The 16,481-nt window shown below is 36.6% G+C and overlaps 1 protein-coding gene across 1 annotated transcript; it reads right to left on the bottom strand.

Annotated features, from left to right (window-relative positions):
* Positions 1–2,987: 2,987 nt before the first annotated feature.
* Positions 2,988–16,183, bottom strand: LOC132285153 (ADP-ribosylation factor-like protein 2). The gene is made up of 6 exons (XM_059787323.1): positions 15,981–16,183; positions 7,539–7,710; positions 7,317–7,427; positions 6,714–6,876; positions 3,976–4,056; positions 2,988–3,252 (listed from the first exon to the last, which is right to left on the bottom strand). Exons 2-6 carry the CDS (start codon positions 7,601–7,603, stop codon positions 3,115–3,117), a joined length of 558 nt encoding a protein of 185 aa, XP_059643306.1. The 5' UTR covers positions 7,604–7,710; positions 15,981–16,183; the 3' UTR covers positions 2,988–3,114.
* Between the last annotated feature and the right edge of the window lie 298 nt (positions 16,184–16,481).

Raw genomic sequence — 16,481 nt, 5'->3', positions numbered from 1 at the left:
TGACTCAAGTTCGAGCCCACAACTTTTGCATATAATCTCATCTTTCAACTTTCTTCTGGCCAAACATCCAAAGTGCAATCTGATCATGAAGACACCTTCATAGGAAATGTTTGATCTTTGGTTTTACTTTAAGCCTCCAATGAGAATACCACTGAACTGCCATGGCATTTGAAACACTAGTTTCTCCTTGAAACTTCAAAATACTACCCAATTCCTTCCTTTTTAACCTCAAAGCCAACTGATAAGCTTATTTGACAGAGAGAGTACCATTTTGTTGAACAACCAAAACTGTTTGTCTTGAGTGGAGGACAAGCTAATTGGAATCTATATAATTCTTATCCAATCTCTTATCTCAAAAATTTCCTTCACTAACTGCTCATTCCATTTCCCATAATCAATCAGATCACTCACTCTGAAAATAGTGCATTGTTTGGTCTAACAGTAAACAATTGAGGAAAACTCATCAACAATCCACCTATCAACACTAACCACCGAGAAGCTCACAGCGGAGTTCTCCTTGCCAGCCGGTGCCACGCCGCAAGGTCACAAACGACCTCTCCACAGCCCATCGCCGACCCATGCCACCATCGTCATCGCTGCACCAGCCAGACGAACCACGAATCCTTGCTTGAAATTGCATATCGCTGATTCAGTCCTTGCCGCCGATTCAGTCTCGGCGTCGCCATCATCGTTCTTCACCGGATTCTCAGCAATCAACATACTTCTCGGATGGCCATCATCCACAGCCATGGTGACACCCTCGGAAACAACTATAACAATCAACAAGCTCTGTTTCGCAACCTCCGATACGATAGAGACCATCCTCTGAAGCCGATCAGATTTGCCGATGAATAGAGCGATGAACAATAAAAATTAAAATTAAAAAACTCTTAAATATAAATTTTAAATTAACCATTATATTTTTTAAACTGGCTAACACTATATTTGAATGTGTCCAAATGAAGAAGAAACACAACCGCAACACATAAAAAGATATATAATGAACAGGTTTTTTTGCTAATTAGGGTTTGATTAAGAGGGCAAGTGGGCTTCAATATTTAGTATACATTATACAAACAGGAGATTTTATTTTATTTTTTTGTTAATCTGTTCTGTGTTCATAAATTATTTTTCTTCAATATTCTTCAAGAATTTTTGCATGAAATAATTTGTGGAAGACAAAAAGTTCTGAATATACATGTGTTGTTGATGGTATTGCATAATCATCTTCTCTGGATGATCATGTTGAGAAGGAAAAAAAAAACACACACACACACAGGGAGAGGGTCTTTACGTATAAACCAGAGAACAGTGGAAACAAATGGGTCTTTACATCTCTGTAGAGAGAGATAGTTGAAATCTTTGTACAAGAGGGACCTCAAAAAAGTAACGACCCTGATACGTCTCAGTTTACAACACGTAGGCAACGTTTGGGAAACAAGTGTATATCACTTAAGGGGCATTGAAGGTATTTCACCCTCATTATTTATTTTGGTATTTTTTTTCTTAATTACAATGAGTAGTTTTGTAAATCTATAATGAGGTCGGCCGGAAAGTGGCCGGAATTGCGTTTTAGGGGTTAATTTGCACGATTTTGATAATTGTGGTACTGACTTGTTCGTTTTTGTAGTTCAGGGGGGTAAAATGCGGATTCGTGATAGTTTAGGGGGGTTTTTTTGCATTTTTGCCAATAAAAAATAATGAAAATGATGGCAGAAGTTGACATGCTGCAACATAAACAAGGCAGCAAATAAATCAAAAGAATAGATAGAAAGGAAAAGGCTGAGAAAATAAACCTGACTCAAGAGGCTGCACACTAGATACCCTCAAAGGAATGTCACTGAGAAGCCGTAAATGCTTCGAAAGAATTTCTAACGCTCCAAGTAAATTTCCAGAAAAGATTAGGATCTGAAAATTCTATTGGCAAGGAAAAAAAAAATAGAATTTGAAGAAATCAAAACATTATTTTTGCTATAAATAAGTCTCTAAAGAAAAGGAAAAAAAAAAAAATGACTTCGAACTGATGAAAATGGAGAACCCAAAGATTGTCACCGGCTAGTGAGCAGGAAGTGTTGTCTCCAGTTCAGTGACATGAAGCAAACAAAAATCAAACTGATCTGCAATGTGCATGACATTTCCTTTTGCCAAGGAAAGATGCCATAACAAAACAAGTTCAGCGATGCTTTTTATGAACACATGGCTCTCTTCCATCGCTCTATCTCCATTTCCTTGCATCCCCAATCTACCGATTTTGGATTATCTGAGAGGCATGTAAATCATCTTAAAATACATAATCTAAAATGTTGGCAGCAAACTTAAGCATATATAGATATAAATATATATATAAACTCACGTGTACTTTCTGCAATTGTACTATCTGTAAAACTCCAAAGATCTGCCTTATCTCCCCAAAACTTCCGGACTTTGATAGCCTTGGGCAAAACATGATTGTAATTAGGACATGGTTCAAAAGAAATACTAGTTACCAACAAGACAAATATAGATGTCGGATACCTCATCTTTATTCTCAGGAGTTGGACCAATGTCAACTGTCAACACTCTGGAACAAAGACGGAGAGCTGGCACAGTCGGCAATTGCTGCTTAGGGTTCCTAGAGAGAGCAACAGAAAGAGAGAGAAAATGGCTGGAGGAGCACGGAGAATGGGCCAACTAGCCCCAAAACCATTGAATTATTAGGTAACTCCAGTCAAGGCCAATAACGGGTTTTATTTCCAACAAATTTGGCCCAATTCACCATTTATGATGGTTATGGTTAGAGTTTTTATGCACTTATTAATGGCTTTTTGTCTACGATTTACATACACGCGCTTATAGTTACAATAAACTCATCAAAACTTGAAGAGTTTAACCAGAGGGCATGTTTAGGGAAGCAACACCTCCCAAAAAAATAAATATATGAACAAAGAATTAGCTTAGGGTGACGGGTTTTAGATTTGCAGGAGTATTGATCCATAGAAAAATCTGAATTCACGGAAATATTCTGGAAAATTTAATTCAGTTGCCATAAACATATCTCATGAATTTGTCTTGTACAACAACAAACAAACAAAAACAAAAAACAAAAAAAAAAAATTATTCAGATATGACCATGAGTTAATCAAGCATATAGATTCGAGAGGCGATGTCTTGAACCAACCAATTGAATCCGTTGAGCAGTCCTTCCCCAGTGTAAGCACTACAGCCAACAATTTTCCAGTGTCGGGTTTTATCCATGGCATCCAAGTTGAGCACCTGTACATATGTAATAAAAGTTAAATTGTATTACTCAGAGAATTCATTCGTAACAATCATCCTAGATGTTTCCTTTCAAGAACATTCGACTTTCAGGAAAAAGGTACCTCAGAGGAAGTGAATGTTAACTGGCTACTAAAGCAAGGCACAAAATCTACTATTCTTTCATTCAACATGTATTGTCCCCATTAGTCACATTGCATATCACAAGAACTGCCAATATATAGATATATGAAGAATATTATTACATGCAATATTTTCCAAATGAAACATACTGCACTGGCATAAAATGAGATCCATTTAAATTGGGAAATTAATCACAATTCATTTATTGAGAATTAATTAATATATTATAGAGGGATTTCTAGTATACAAGCTCTTGTGCAATAAGTGTTTCCCTCCAGCTGGACCCAATTCATCCTCAGACTTTCCGCATGAATGGATGAAATTTAAAGCTTTTGATGTTACCCAAGTTTCACTACAGATTATATGGACAAGGAGACAGACTTTAAGGAAAAAAAAAAAAGTAAATTGACACAAGTTGTGGTGACAAACCGTGGCTTGAATTTTTGAAACAAAATAATAGGGATGAATTTTTCAAGTTTATCAAACTATGATTATTTGTTCAAGGAATTGAGCATTAAATGTTCAAAATCTATGTTTATTAATAGCATATACAGTGTTAAACAAATACAGGGAAGAAAATTCTCTCAGAAGCCTTACTTTTGCTATTTCAGCTGGTGTGAGAGCACCATGTATGTCCTGCTTATTTGCTAGAATCAGTAATGATGCTCCTGATAGCCTCTGTAGTAAGAAAATAAAAATAATCTCTTTGTAAGATATTGATCCTGAAAACTGGAAGAAGAGGTGACAAATTGTAAAACCATTTCCAGAAAAAGACAAAAACTTACCATGTAAAATATTAACTTTAGTATTGCAGCCATAACAAGAAAGGCAATATTGATCATAAATATATAATTGCATGTTTCGCTATGCACCATGTGGCAAAAAAAATAAAAAATAAAAAAGCTATGCACCATGAGAAATTAAAAGAAGAAAGCCTTAAATAGGAGATACAACAATCTACATCAACCTTCAATCTTCAACAGAACAATCACACACTTCAAAGACATGCCTACACAAATAACTAGTTGGATCATGGTTGATAAACTCAATGACGAAGACATATCTTTGGGTCCATAAAATTAATTTAGAAAATTTATGGGACGATATATCGGTAAGATGACACTAATCTGGAATTTTAACACCAGCAACTGCAATCAGGTCCTAGCGACGTCCTACATGCTCTTGGAGTGTTTTTTGTGGCTTCACAAGTTCTGCTCAGATAGATCAATGTTAGGGAGATATATGATCGCACTGGAAGTTCGTCTTGGATATTTGCTCACTCACTCTCATCTAAAAATTGATTATAGATAGAATCTAGAATCCTTTTGGGAGTATACAATATCCTTTTTGGAAAATAAAAAAAATGACAACTTGATTTATAAAGCAATAAAATTAGGATTCTTTCAGAAAGCCTAAACTTTTGTGTTGTAGCAAACCTATTTTCGAGCCAACATCCCAATGGGAATATAAAAAGTAAACATCTAAACAAATATCAGAAAAGACATCATTGTAACCCCATAACATTATGTTTTCACTGTGTGATGCTGTTTTCCATGTGATTCACAAGTTGTTATCAAAGGCGCTCCACGAAAAAGGTGGTCACTGTGGGTAAAGAAGGCTTGAAGAACTAGAAATAAAATCAAATTCACTAGTCGAACCAGAGGTTACTCAAGAATAAATGTTATGAACAAAATAATCCGTGTCGTAAAAGACACATGTCATCATTCTGAGTTTCTTAACATAATTTGGGAACCAACATACTTTTGTGACAACCCTCAATGTTTTAAGGTGTTCCTGAAGAACATGTCAACTAACAAATTTTATAGGAATATAACTTATATTTACAATTCCAAAGACAAACTCTTTATAAAATAATTTGGTACTCAAAAAACAAGGCCACAGCCTGCACCTTATTTGTCATGTTCTTCATTCCATGATTATAACACCATACTCAAACTATAATGTGCATTCCTAAATATATGGAATCGTTCTTATTGATTCATAGGATACATATAGGATGCAAACCCCTCATCCATATGAATCAACAATATACAAGAGAAGTGCTAATAAAATAAATAGACGAGATCAATGCATGGTTTAATCGCAGGGAGTTTCACAGTTAGTTAGAAAGGAGAAAAAGACTTGAAATCATAAACAGTACTCCAACCCATACCTATTACAATATTCATAGTTTCATTTTTGTTACCTGGACCAAAATAGGCATCAGGTGCATGTATATGTCTAGGCTCGAATCTATCTTCCCGGACCCAAGGATACAGGGACACAACTAAATATTCAAGCTATGTAATATTCTTCGTTTACTTTTAAGTGTAAAATAATAGTTGTATGTAATATAAAATGTTCCACGTAGGTATTTCACTATTTGTAAAAGAAATAATGTAACCAAAAAAAACAAAACAGGAGAGTTTTTTGTACTATTATTTAATAAACTTGAATTTGGAGATGTTTGTTCGACACATGACGCTATATAAAACACGTATATCATTCCTAGTGATGACAATTTGTCCAGACTCGACAAGTTTTTGCCCAAGAACGTCCCTAATGGGACAGGAACGGTGAGGTATTAAATGGGATAGGGAGCTCCTGGTTCAAGGAAACGTCAGGTATTTGAGCATCCACCCCACAATCGTCCACCATTCCTTCTCTGCATTCATCGAGTCTGTTGGCTTCTACAGTCGACAATCTCATCTCCTACGGTTGGCGATCTCCGCTTTTACACTGTCAGTCCTTTATATTGTATCTATATATATGTACAGATTTGTATATATATAATTGGATTTGAGTTGTGTGTTTGTGTGTGTGTGTGTTAAACTATTTGTCTTTAACAAGGCGGGAACAGGGCTGTGAGTGTCATTTGGGATGGGATAACTTCAAACCCATTTCAGGTTCTAGACAGGTATGGGACCAAGTATTGTTAAATGGGTCGAGGTAGGGCTAAAAGAAATCCATCCCATACCCTCCCCATTTTCATATTTACTCATACATATGTCCAGTGTCGTGTGCCAGACACATGAAGGAACGGGGCTGTGAGTGTCATTTGGGATGGGATAACTTCAAAAACATTTCAGGTTCTAGACAGGTATGGGACCAAGTATTGTCAAAGGGGTCGAGGTAGAGCTAAGAGAAATCCATCCCATACCCTCCCCGTTGTCATTCCTACTCATACATATGTCTCAGTGTCGTGTGCCAGACACAAGTTCTTCACGCAATCTTTAAGAGTCCATGTAACATATGTGTTCATATATTTTCCTTCATCTTCTAAGTTGCACAAAAGAATGTAGCACAAGCAAAGAAGAGAATAAGAATGTGAATACCTCTTCTTTCAAAAGATTATCCAGCTCGAGTTTGCAATCGTCCAACCGTCTAAGATCCGAGCTATCAACAACCCATACCAAACCATCAGTTTGCTCAAAGTAGTTTCTCCAGTAAGACCTTATTGTCCTTTGTCCTCCAACATCCCATATATTAAGGGTATACCTGCCATGAACATATTATTTCAAATTTCAAAGTCCTCTTCACAAAAATTACTCCCAAAACTTCAAAATTATCATCAATGAGCACCAAACTTAACAAAATGAACTAAACTACAAAGTTGAATATAAAAATGTGGACTTTCCACAATGAAAATAAACTATTGTGAAATAATTGTTGAAAAAATCCAACATTTAGCATTCAAAATCAGTCAATCAGGTCAACAAATAGATTCAAGTTAGTAGAAAGTAGAAACCAAAACCTAAACCATCAAAATCAGACAATTCATACTACCAATGGATTCAAATTAGTAGCCAATTAGGTTAAACGATAATACTTAACGAATTTACTCTTCTAGCAATACAAACTTGAGAAAAACAAAAACGATAACTAACAAAATATACATAAAACTGAAAATAGAATGAGGGCAGAATAATGAAGCTCACTTGTCATAAGTCATAGTCTTGATGTTGAAACCTAGTGTGGGACTAATAACGCTTGTGTCCTCTCCATTAATTTTCATAACAATCGTAGTCTTTCCTGAGTTATCAAGACCCCTGCAACAACAATTATTATTCATCATAATATGTTGCCTCTATGTATAGATATGTGTGTGTGTGTGTGTGTGTGTGTGTGTGAACATGTTATGCTAGAGATAATAGGCATACACCATAAGTATTCGCATTTCTTTCTCTTTCCGCTTGATCTTCCGGATGATACTAAGAAGCCCCATCACTGCCACCACCTAACCCCAGCCAGAGAATGCTTTGGAATCTGTTTGATCCGGGATCAGTGGATCAATGAGACGGTCTACAAGATTGGATCAAGGATCGTAAGATCCTACAAAACAAGTAAAAATAAATATATATTTATATAATAATGAAAAAACTATATTTTAATTTAAATTAACATAGAATAAACCTAAAACAAACATAAGTAACATTCAGAATATATTGAAGATTTACTGGAGGAATCAATGGAAAATAATCTGGCATATCATAACCAAACCCTTTACATGGGCTCGACGCGCACTTGTCTGATCGGGAGAGGCTTACTTTTCTTATATTTTGGTTTGGGAAGGGATTACGGAAGTTTTTAAATGAATGGAAAGATGATCAACTTTCATTAAATGATTTATTAGATAATCGAGATCAAAGGATCTTGAATACTATTCGAAATTCAGAAGAATGCGGATGAGCCATTGAAGAGCAGGAAAAGCCCGAGCTTGCTTGCAGGAAGTAGAAATGGAAGCATATCAGTTTCAAGTGAATGGATACTCTAAGATAGAGCAACTTTTTTTGTACTTTATTAGTCGCCATGGGATCCAAGCTTAAATTAACATAGAAAAAGCCTAAAACAAACATAAGAAACATATAGAATATATTGAAGATTTACTGGAGCAATCAATGGAAGAAATCATCCTATAATTGATATTGTTTCCTATTCTCTCATTTCCTTTTCCATCTCTTTTCATTCTCATCATTTCTTCTCCTATATACAGGAGCCTCTACCATTTCATTATTATGTATGAAAAAAGAGAGAAAAACATCTCAGTAAAAGAGTAGAAATCGAGCCTCTAGTGCTCTTCCTCCCTTGCACATAGGCACTCTACCAAAGCACATAATATCTCATGTTCCTCTTTTACTGTTTTCACATTATTTTACACGCTATCAGAGCATCTGGTCCATTTTTATTGAGGTCATCTTCTTCCTTCGTAGTGTGTAATATTAAGTTTCGCCCCCCCATCGAGAAACATTTTTTCATCCTCCCATCACAATGGAAATGGCATCCAACTCCTCTTCATGAATCATGATCGCTGCTACTAGTTAGACTATAACAACTCCCAGTTCACCTTTTTATCTCTATCCGTCTAATAGTCCAGGCATTGCGCTGGAATCTCAACATCTCAATGCTGATAATTACTCAACTTGGCACCGGGTCATGAGAATGGCTTTATCTACCAAAAAAAAGACTTATGGCACCATCACCAAACCAACGAATTCGGAATCCAACATAGCAGAGTGGGACCGATGCAACTACAACTGTAAATTAACGGAGCGTTCGACGAACAGCTCAAGCTAGGCTCAACAACGGCTGAGTTCGTGTTCGTTTGTTTAGTAACGAACCGAGCTCAAACAAAATATATGTGTTTGATTAATAAATGAACCAATCTCAAACATCATCCTACTCGGTCTATTAATTTTTTAACATGTTCGTGAACAAGCTCGTTAAATAGGCTTGATTACAACTCGTGAATATGTATATATACATATATATTAAATAACTTCATAAGTTTAAGCCCATACATTTTCTTTTTAACTTAAAAGTTTAGCCCAATCCAACCCAATCAATAAAATGCATTACCAATAATTTTAAAAATAAAGTAGACCAAGCCCAATAGCATTAAAACAGTCCATACATAAGCCCATTTCTCTTTAACCGCTCATTTCCTCTCAACCCCGCACTCCTCTCTGCATCTCAACTCACCCTTCATTATCTGTCGATTTGCTCTCCATTCCAACTCACGCATCACCAAATTTGCGTCTCTCTCCCTTTGCAAGGGAGGATGGTGACCCATTTACAGTGGCATGGCATTGATGGCTGTGACAGTCACCGATTTTCCAGGTATTTTTATTTCCTATTTTGTATGAAATTTTTTTTTGATAGATATTTAGTTTGGATAGATTTTTGCATATATGTGTGTGTTTTGTGCATGTAATATGTATATACAAACAAGTTTGGAAAGCTTGTGAACGATTGCAAGCCAAGTTCGAACACCTAGGGTGGGAGCTCGATTCGAGCTCAAGTGGAGCTCGAGCACCAGACTGTCGAGCCAAGCTTAAACATGCCACTACTCGGCTCGGCTTGTTTACATCCCTCCTGACATTGCTAATAGTGTGATTTATGTTGATACAGCAAGATAAGTTTGGGATGATCGCCATAGTCATTTTTCTCAAGGGAACCCTACTAGTGTGTTTCAGATCAAACGATCCATACGCACTATCTCCAAGAGCAGGCATCCATCATAGCATACTTCACCAAGCTCAAGGCTCTGTGGGATGAACTTGACTCCTACAACACCATTCGTGATTGTACTTGTGGTTCCTCTAAGGCCATTCAAGAATACCAACAACAAGAGCATATTTATCAATTTTTAATGGAACTTAATGAGTCCAATGCTACTCTTCGTAGTTAGATCCTGGCAATAGTGTTGTTACCTTCTCTAAGTAAGGTATATTATCTGCTACTTCAAGAAGAAAAAACAAAGGGAACTCCATGTTGTCACTCTTCAACCTAATTATGTTACACTGGCTATAGGTGTAAACGAGCCAAGTAGTGGCATGTTTGCTCAGCTCGACAGTCCAACAGGGTGCTTAAACTTGGCTCGAGCTCAAATCGAGCTTGCACCTGAGGTGTTTGAACTCGGCTTGCAAAAGCGTTCATGAGCTTTTCGAGCCCAGCTCGAAACTTGTTTATAAATATACATATTACACACACAGAACACACAGATCTGGTGAAACTAAATATCACCGATTACTGTCACTATCTATCAAAAGAAAATTGTTGGTATAGTATTCTTCTCCTTTTCAATGCTATGCCACTATAAATGGATCACCATCCTCCCATGACATGAGAGAGAGAGAGAGATGCAGATCTAGTAAAGCGTGAGTTGGTATGGAGAGCAGATCGGCAGATGGTGAAGGGTGAAGGGTAAGTTAGGATGTAGAGAAGAGTGCAGCCAAGGTTGAGAGGAAATATGGGGTTAAAGAGTATATATAGATGGGCTTTTAGAAATCGGCTTATGTTTGGGGTTTTAATGCTAGGGCTTGGTCTACTTTATTTTTAAAATGATTGGTAATGCATTTTATTGATTGGGCTGGGTTGGGTTAGGATAAATTTTAAAGTTAAAAAAGAAAATCTATGGGCCTAAACTTATGAAGTTATTTAGTATCTATATATATGTACATATACATATATATACACACACACATATTCACAAGCTATAATCGAACCTATTTAACGAGCTTGTTCACGAATTAATGAGTCGAGTAGGACGGTGTTTGAGATTGGTCCATTTATTAATAAGCATTTATATTTTGTTTGAGCTTGGTTTGTTTACTAAACAAATGAACACGAATTGAGCCGAGGTCGAGCTGTTCGTCGAACCCTAGGTTCATTTACAACCCTAACTAGCTGCAGCCAAAGGTGATTATAATCAAAACAAAAATCGTACTTCTAATCTTTATAGTAAAGGAAAACCTCGACCTAAGTGTGATCATTGCCACAAGATCAAGCACACCAAAGCCAAGTGTTTTAAGCTTCATGACTATCCACCAAGGCAAGCCAATGTTGTCTCTACAAGGATTGATGCCCCTACAGCACCAAAAGCTGAAGTTCCTCAATTCACGGCAGAACAACATCAGCAATTGCTCTCTTTCCTCGGTACAAATACCACCAAACCCACTGTCAACCTCCCAGGTAATTCATTTTGTCTCTCTAGTTCCAATTTTTTTACCTTGGGTTATTGACACTAGTGCTTCTGATCATATTTCTTCTTCATTCATTCTTTGTCTCATGTTGTCTCTGCTCCTACAAACAAACCCATTCATTTTCCAAATGGTGATTCCTTGCGAATTTTGCATATTGGGAGTGTGAATCTTCAGACAAAATTCAACTCAATAATGCTTTTGTACTTTACTTTTAATCTTTTGTATATTAGTAAACTTGTTAAATCCTTGAATTGCGTTGTCACATTTTTTTCAGATTTCTGCATTTTTTGGGACCTTTTCATGAACCAGACGATTGAACTAGTAAAGAACATGGCAGTCTTTACTACTACCAACCTACTTCATCTCCCACTATTTTGGCTACTCAAAAATCATCCTTTGATCTTTGGCAATGGCGTTTCGGTCATCCTTCTGCATCTCGTCCCAGTTATTTGTCCAAGAATATTAGTGGCATCTCTACTTGTTCTAATTTATTGTCATGCTTGTTCTCTTGCTAAGTTTGCCTTTTCCCAATGGAAATAATTAATGTAGTGAACCATTTGAATTAATCCTTGTTGATATTTGAGGTGATTTGTCTAGAGAAATTATTAGGTGGTCCAGGACCACAACCTTATTTGTGGTCCCGACCAATCCTAAAAAGACACTTGGCATAATGCAAACAAAGTAAACGGCATTAATTCTCTCTCTACTGTGGAGACCCATTTGTTGTACTTCGTTTATGTAAAGACCCTCTCTCTCTCTCTCTCTCTCTCTCTAAAAATCTTTGCTCTCAACACATTCATCTGAGAAGATGAACAGCGCATGCAAGAGAAGTCATAAGCCTTTGTTCACCGTTAAAAACTTTTGAACTTTGTAACATCCAGGAGAAATCTTGTTCTTTGTTACATAGTCAAAGCATGAGGAAAGAATCAGTGTAGAATAACCAAACTCAAGTTGGTGGAGAAAATAGTTCCAGAAAGCATAACAGATTAACCAAAAAAAAATTCTTTTCTATACAGTGAATACTAGATATTGAAACCTAGTTCCAGTTTTCGAGAAAAAAATAAAACGGTTTCCCTCTTAATAAAACCCTAATAAGAAAATGAAATAGAGAGATGAACGAGGTTGAGGAATTGTGTAGATTCTTTCCAATGGCAAAATGGATGGTAAACAAAAGAAGAATTTGAACATCTTAGATCTGTAATTTTGTTTTCTCTTTCATTCTGTCCTTTTTTTTTCCCTTTGGAGTAAATAGAGAGATGAACCAGGTTATCTGTCTTAAATTTGTCAAAAAGCAAAGTTTGGAGAGAAGGGACGAGAAACAGAGAAGAAGAATGTGAAAAATTCAACAGTAGAGAGAGATTGAATGGATAGTTTTATCTTCGACAAGGAGTAAAGAGAGAAACACCTCAATTTAAATCTGGGTGTCAGGCAGTGACAAAAGGTGTGCTCACGGCATTGATGATGTAAAAACTCTTTTTTAAGAAAAGCTGATATGGCAATTGAAGATTCGTCCGGACCACTAATGAGGTGGTGGTGCCGGGACCATCTAATAATTTCTTGATTTGCCTATTGCTTCATTATCTGGTGCTCATTATTTTTTTATTTATCGTTGATAATTATTCTCATTGCACATGGCTTTTCATGATGAAACCCAAATCTGAAACTCAATCTCTTTTAAACACATTTTATGTCATGGTTAAAGCACAATTTGAACGATCAATCAAATAGATTCGAAGTGACAATGGCCTTGAATTTGTCTCCATGCATTCTTTCTTTAATGAACATGGAATTATTCATCAACAAACTTGTGTTGGAACCCCTCAACAAAATGGGGTTGCCAAACGCAGACACTGACATGTCCTAGAGGTTGCCCATGCTCTCCGTTTTCTGGCTCATTTACCTCTTAAGTTTTGGGGATAATGTGTTGTCAGTGTTGCTTATCTCATAAATCACATACCCACACCATTACTTTCAGGTAAATCTCCCTATGAGCTTCTTCAACATTCTGAATCATCTTATCGTCACCTGTGTGTCTTTGGTTGCTTGTGTTATGCCCAAAATGTATCTCCTAAAAAAATAAATATTCACCACATGCCATTAAGGGTATTTTTGTTGGGTATCCCTTTGCTCAACGAAGGTATCGAATATATCATCTTGAGAAGCATGTGATTTTTAGTGGTCATGATGTCACTTTTCACGAAACTATTTTTCCATTTTAGGATAAAGTACATTTCCCAAACCCGCAACTGATAATTCGATTGCTCCTATACAACCTATTGGTCAGCCATCCACCCCTACACAACCAATTGGCCCAGACAACAAACCCTCCAATTCCACGTCACCTATCTCTACTCCAGTTCCAATTCATCATTCCTCCATGCTCATCATCCACCTTCTTACCTTCAAGACTATCAATGCTCTTTAGCCACCTCTCCTCATCTTTTACCTCATCGCTCTAATTTTTCACCTCACAACGTACTAATTTAGCATATCCTATTCATGACTTTATTTTTATGATTCACTAACATCTAATCAGTTTGCTTACATTGTTGCTATTTCTGCCAAGGTTGAACCAACATCTTATGCTCAAGCATTCCAACATCCACAATGGCGTCAGGCTATGCTTGCAAAGATTCATGCTCTCGAAAGGAATAATATTTGGACACTCACTCGGCTTCTTCCAAGCTATGCCAATTGATTGTAAGTGGGGGTACAAAATCAAATATTGTTCTAACGACTCCAACGAGAGCGCTATAAGGCTCATCTTGTTGCAAAGGGCTATACTCAAACAGAAGGCCTCGATTATCATAAGACATTTGCTCCTGTTACCAAGTTAGTAATTGTTCCATGCCTTTTAGCATGATTTCTATGAAGAGGTCTACTTGAATCCCCCACCATGATTTCAACTACAGGGGTAGAAATTGGTTTGTCGAATTCTGAAAACTTTGTATGGCCTGAAACAAGCATGTAGAAATTGGTTTAAAAAATTCTCATTAGCTCTCTATCTTGCAGGATTCAAGCAATCACACTGTGATTACTCTTTATTTACTTCTACAAAAGGCTCATCCATTACCATTGTGTTAGATTATGTCAATGACATCATCATCACCGGTAATGATAATCTTGCCATCAAGTCACTCAGAGTTTTCACACAGTCGCTTTCATATCAAAGATCTTGGCTCATTAAAATATTTTTTGGGCATGGCATTGAGGTTGAGCGTTCTAAACAGGGGATATTTTTATCTCAAAACAAGTATGCCTCGGAAATTTTACGCGATGCTGGTGTTCTTGGTGCTAAGCCAGTTGAGTTCCCAATGGTGCAAAGGCAATCGGTGTTTGGTGGGATTCCTTGTATACCTCACTATCACTAGGCCAGAGGTGGGTCTATTCAGTTCATCTCCTTCGCCAATTTATGTCCCAACCACGAAAGCCTCATCTCGATGCTACTTATCTGGTATTAGAGTATGTGAAATCCTTTCAAATTGAAGCCTATCGTGATTCAAATTAGGGTGCCTGTACTACAACTCAAAGAACAATCACTAGCTATTGCTTTTTTCTTCGTAAAAGTCCCATTTCATGGAAATGTAAGAAACAATCAACGGTTTCTCGATCATCTACCGAGTCTGAATATCGAGCTATGCCATCTACTACATGCTAATTAATTTGGCTTCAATGGCTTCTAAAAGACCTTGGGATTGTTCACAAGAATCCCATACGACTTTACTGTGATAATAAAACAGCACTTCATATTGCAACTGATCTTGTTTTTCATGAACGCACTAAGCACATTGAGTTGGATTGCCATCTTATTCGTGAGACGATTCAAGCCGGGTTGATTCAAACTTCTTACATGGCTTCCGCTCATCAACTGGCAGATATCTTTACCAAGCCTCTTGGAAAAGAACAATTTCAACATCTCAGTGGCAAGTTGGGCATTCATGACATTCATGGTCCAACTTGAGGGGGAGTATTAAGATTTATTGGAGGAATCAATGGAGGAAATCCTCCAGTAATTGATATTGTTTCCTAATCTCTCTGTTTTCTATTCCATCTCCTTCCATTCTTATCATTTCTTCTTCTATATACAGGAGCATCCACCATTGTATTGTGTATGAAAACAGAGAGAAAAACATCTAAATAATAAAGTAGATATCGAGCCTCTAGTGCTACTTTTACGCATTATTTTACAGAACATATATAAATACATAACGAACATAAGAATTATACATTTAGGAAACATATAGAATAAGCCTCAAAAAAAGAACATAAGAGTCATACATGTAGGGACAATTCCACCTAAAGCATATTTTTCTATTACTTTTGTTCCCAGAACCAAAGGCATACGTCTGCATATTTCATAGTGCAATGCATTATAAAAATCTAAATATAACAGAATCTTATATTTTTCCAAACAAATCCTACAAAGATTCTCTGATTTTCCCCCAAAAGGAAGAACACATTCAGAAATAATAACAAAATCACAAATAATAAATTTTAAATGTACATGGAAATTCTAACAATATCAAGCAGCTCCTAATCAGAGGAATAGAGCAATTTTTTTCATTTTTTGTGCAAAGACAAAGAAGAGTACAGAGGAAGCTTTGAACTTTGAAGTCATACCTAAAAAACTTTGACCTAGAGGTGGGTGGAAGTGTAAACTTGAAATAACTAGCCGGAAGCCTTTGAAGTCGTCGGAGATCGTCGGAAGCTAGCCCGGTGGCCACCAGAGCTTCACTGCTCGTTTCTAGTTTCGCAAATGGTTCTCAGATCGTGATTTGGATGCTTTCTGTGTTTGGGATTGGGCTCCAAAACTGGATTTTGGACTTCAAAACTTTATAGTTGATAAAGATTGTACGGAGTAGGTTTTAATAGAAAATGGGCTACAGGCCCAGAAAAATGAAGAAAACGGAACACGATCACAATGCAATTATTGTAAAATAAATCACATAAGACTCAGATTAATTTAGTGAGTTTGGATGGTAGCATTGTACTATTCGAATCACAATTTTTATCCTTCAGCGATTTTTTATGAAATTTTATTTTAAAAAGAAAAGGACTATTTTCGACCACAATGCAATTATTGTATATATAAATGAACCGTTTTTTGGAACTAGGTATTTG

The sequence above is a fragment of the Cornus florida genome, unplaced genomic scaffold (assembly GCF_030987335.1).
Source record: "Cornus florida cultivar Cherokee Brave unplaced genomic scaffold, ASM3098733v1 CherokeeBrave_3.0.0_Hap2_Chr11, whole genome shotgun sequence".
NCBI classification, from domain to species: domain Eukaryota; kingdom Viridiplantae; phylum Streptophyta; class Magnoliopsida; order Cornales; family Cornaceae; genus Cornus; species Cornus florida.
This window is presented reverse-complemented; position numbering and strand designations above follow the sequence as displayed.

Excerpts from the sequence above, each read along its gene's own strand:
- LOC132285153 (XM_059787323.1), bottom strand. The coding sequence starts at position 7,603 with ATGGGGCTTCTTAGTATCATCCGGAAGATCAAGCGGAAAGAGAAAGAA. Across the intron at positions 6,877-7,316 it reads AAGACTATGACTTATGACAA|GTATACCCTTAATATATGGG; the intron begins GTGAGCTTCATT and ends TGTTCATGGCAG. Across the intron at positions 4,057-6,713 it reads ATAATCTTTTGAAAGAAGAG|AGGCTATCAGGAGCATCATT; the intron begins GTATTCACATTC and ends TTCTTACTACAG.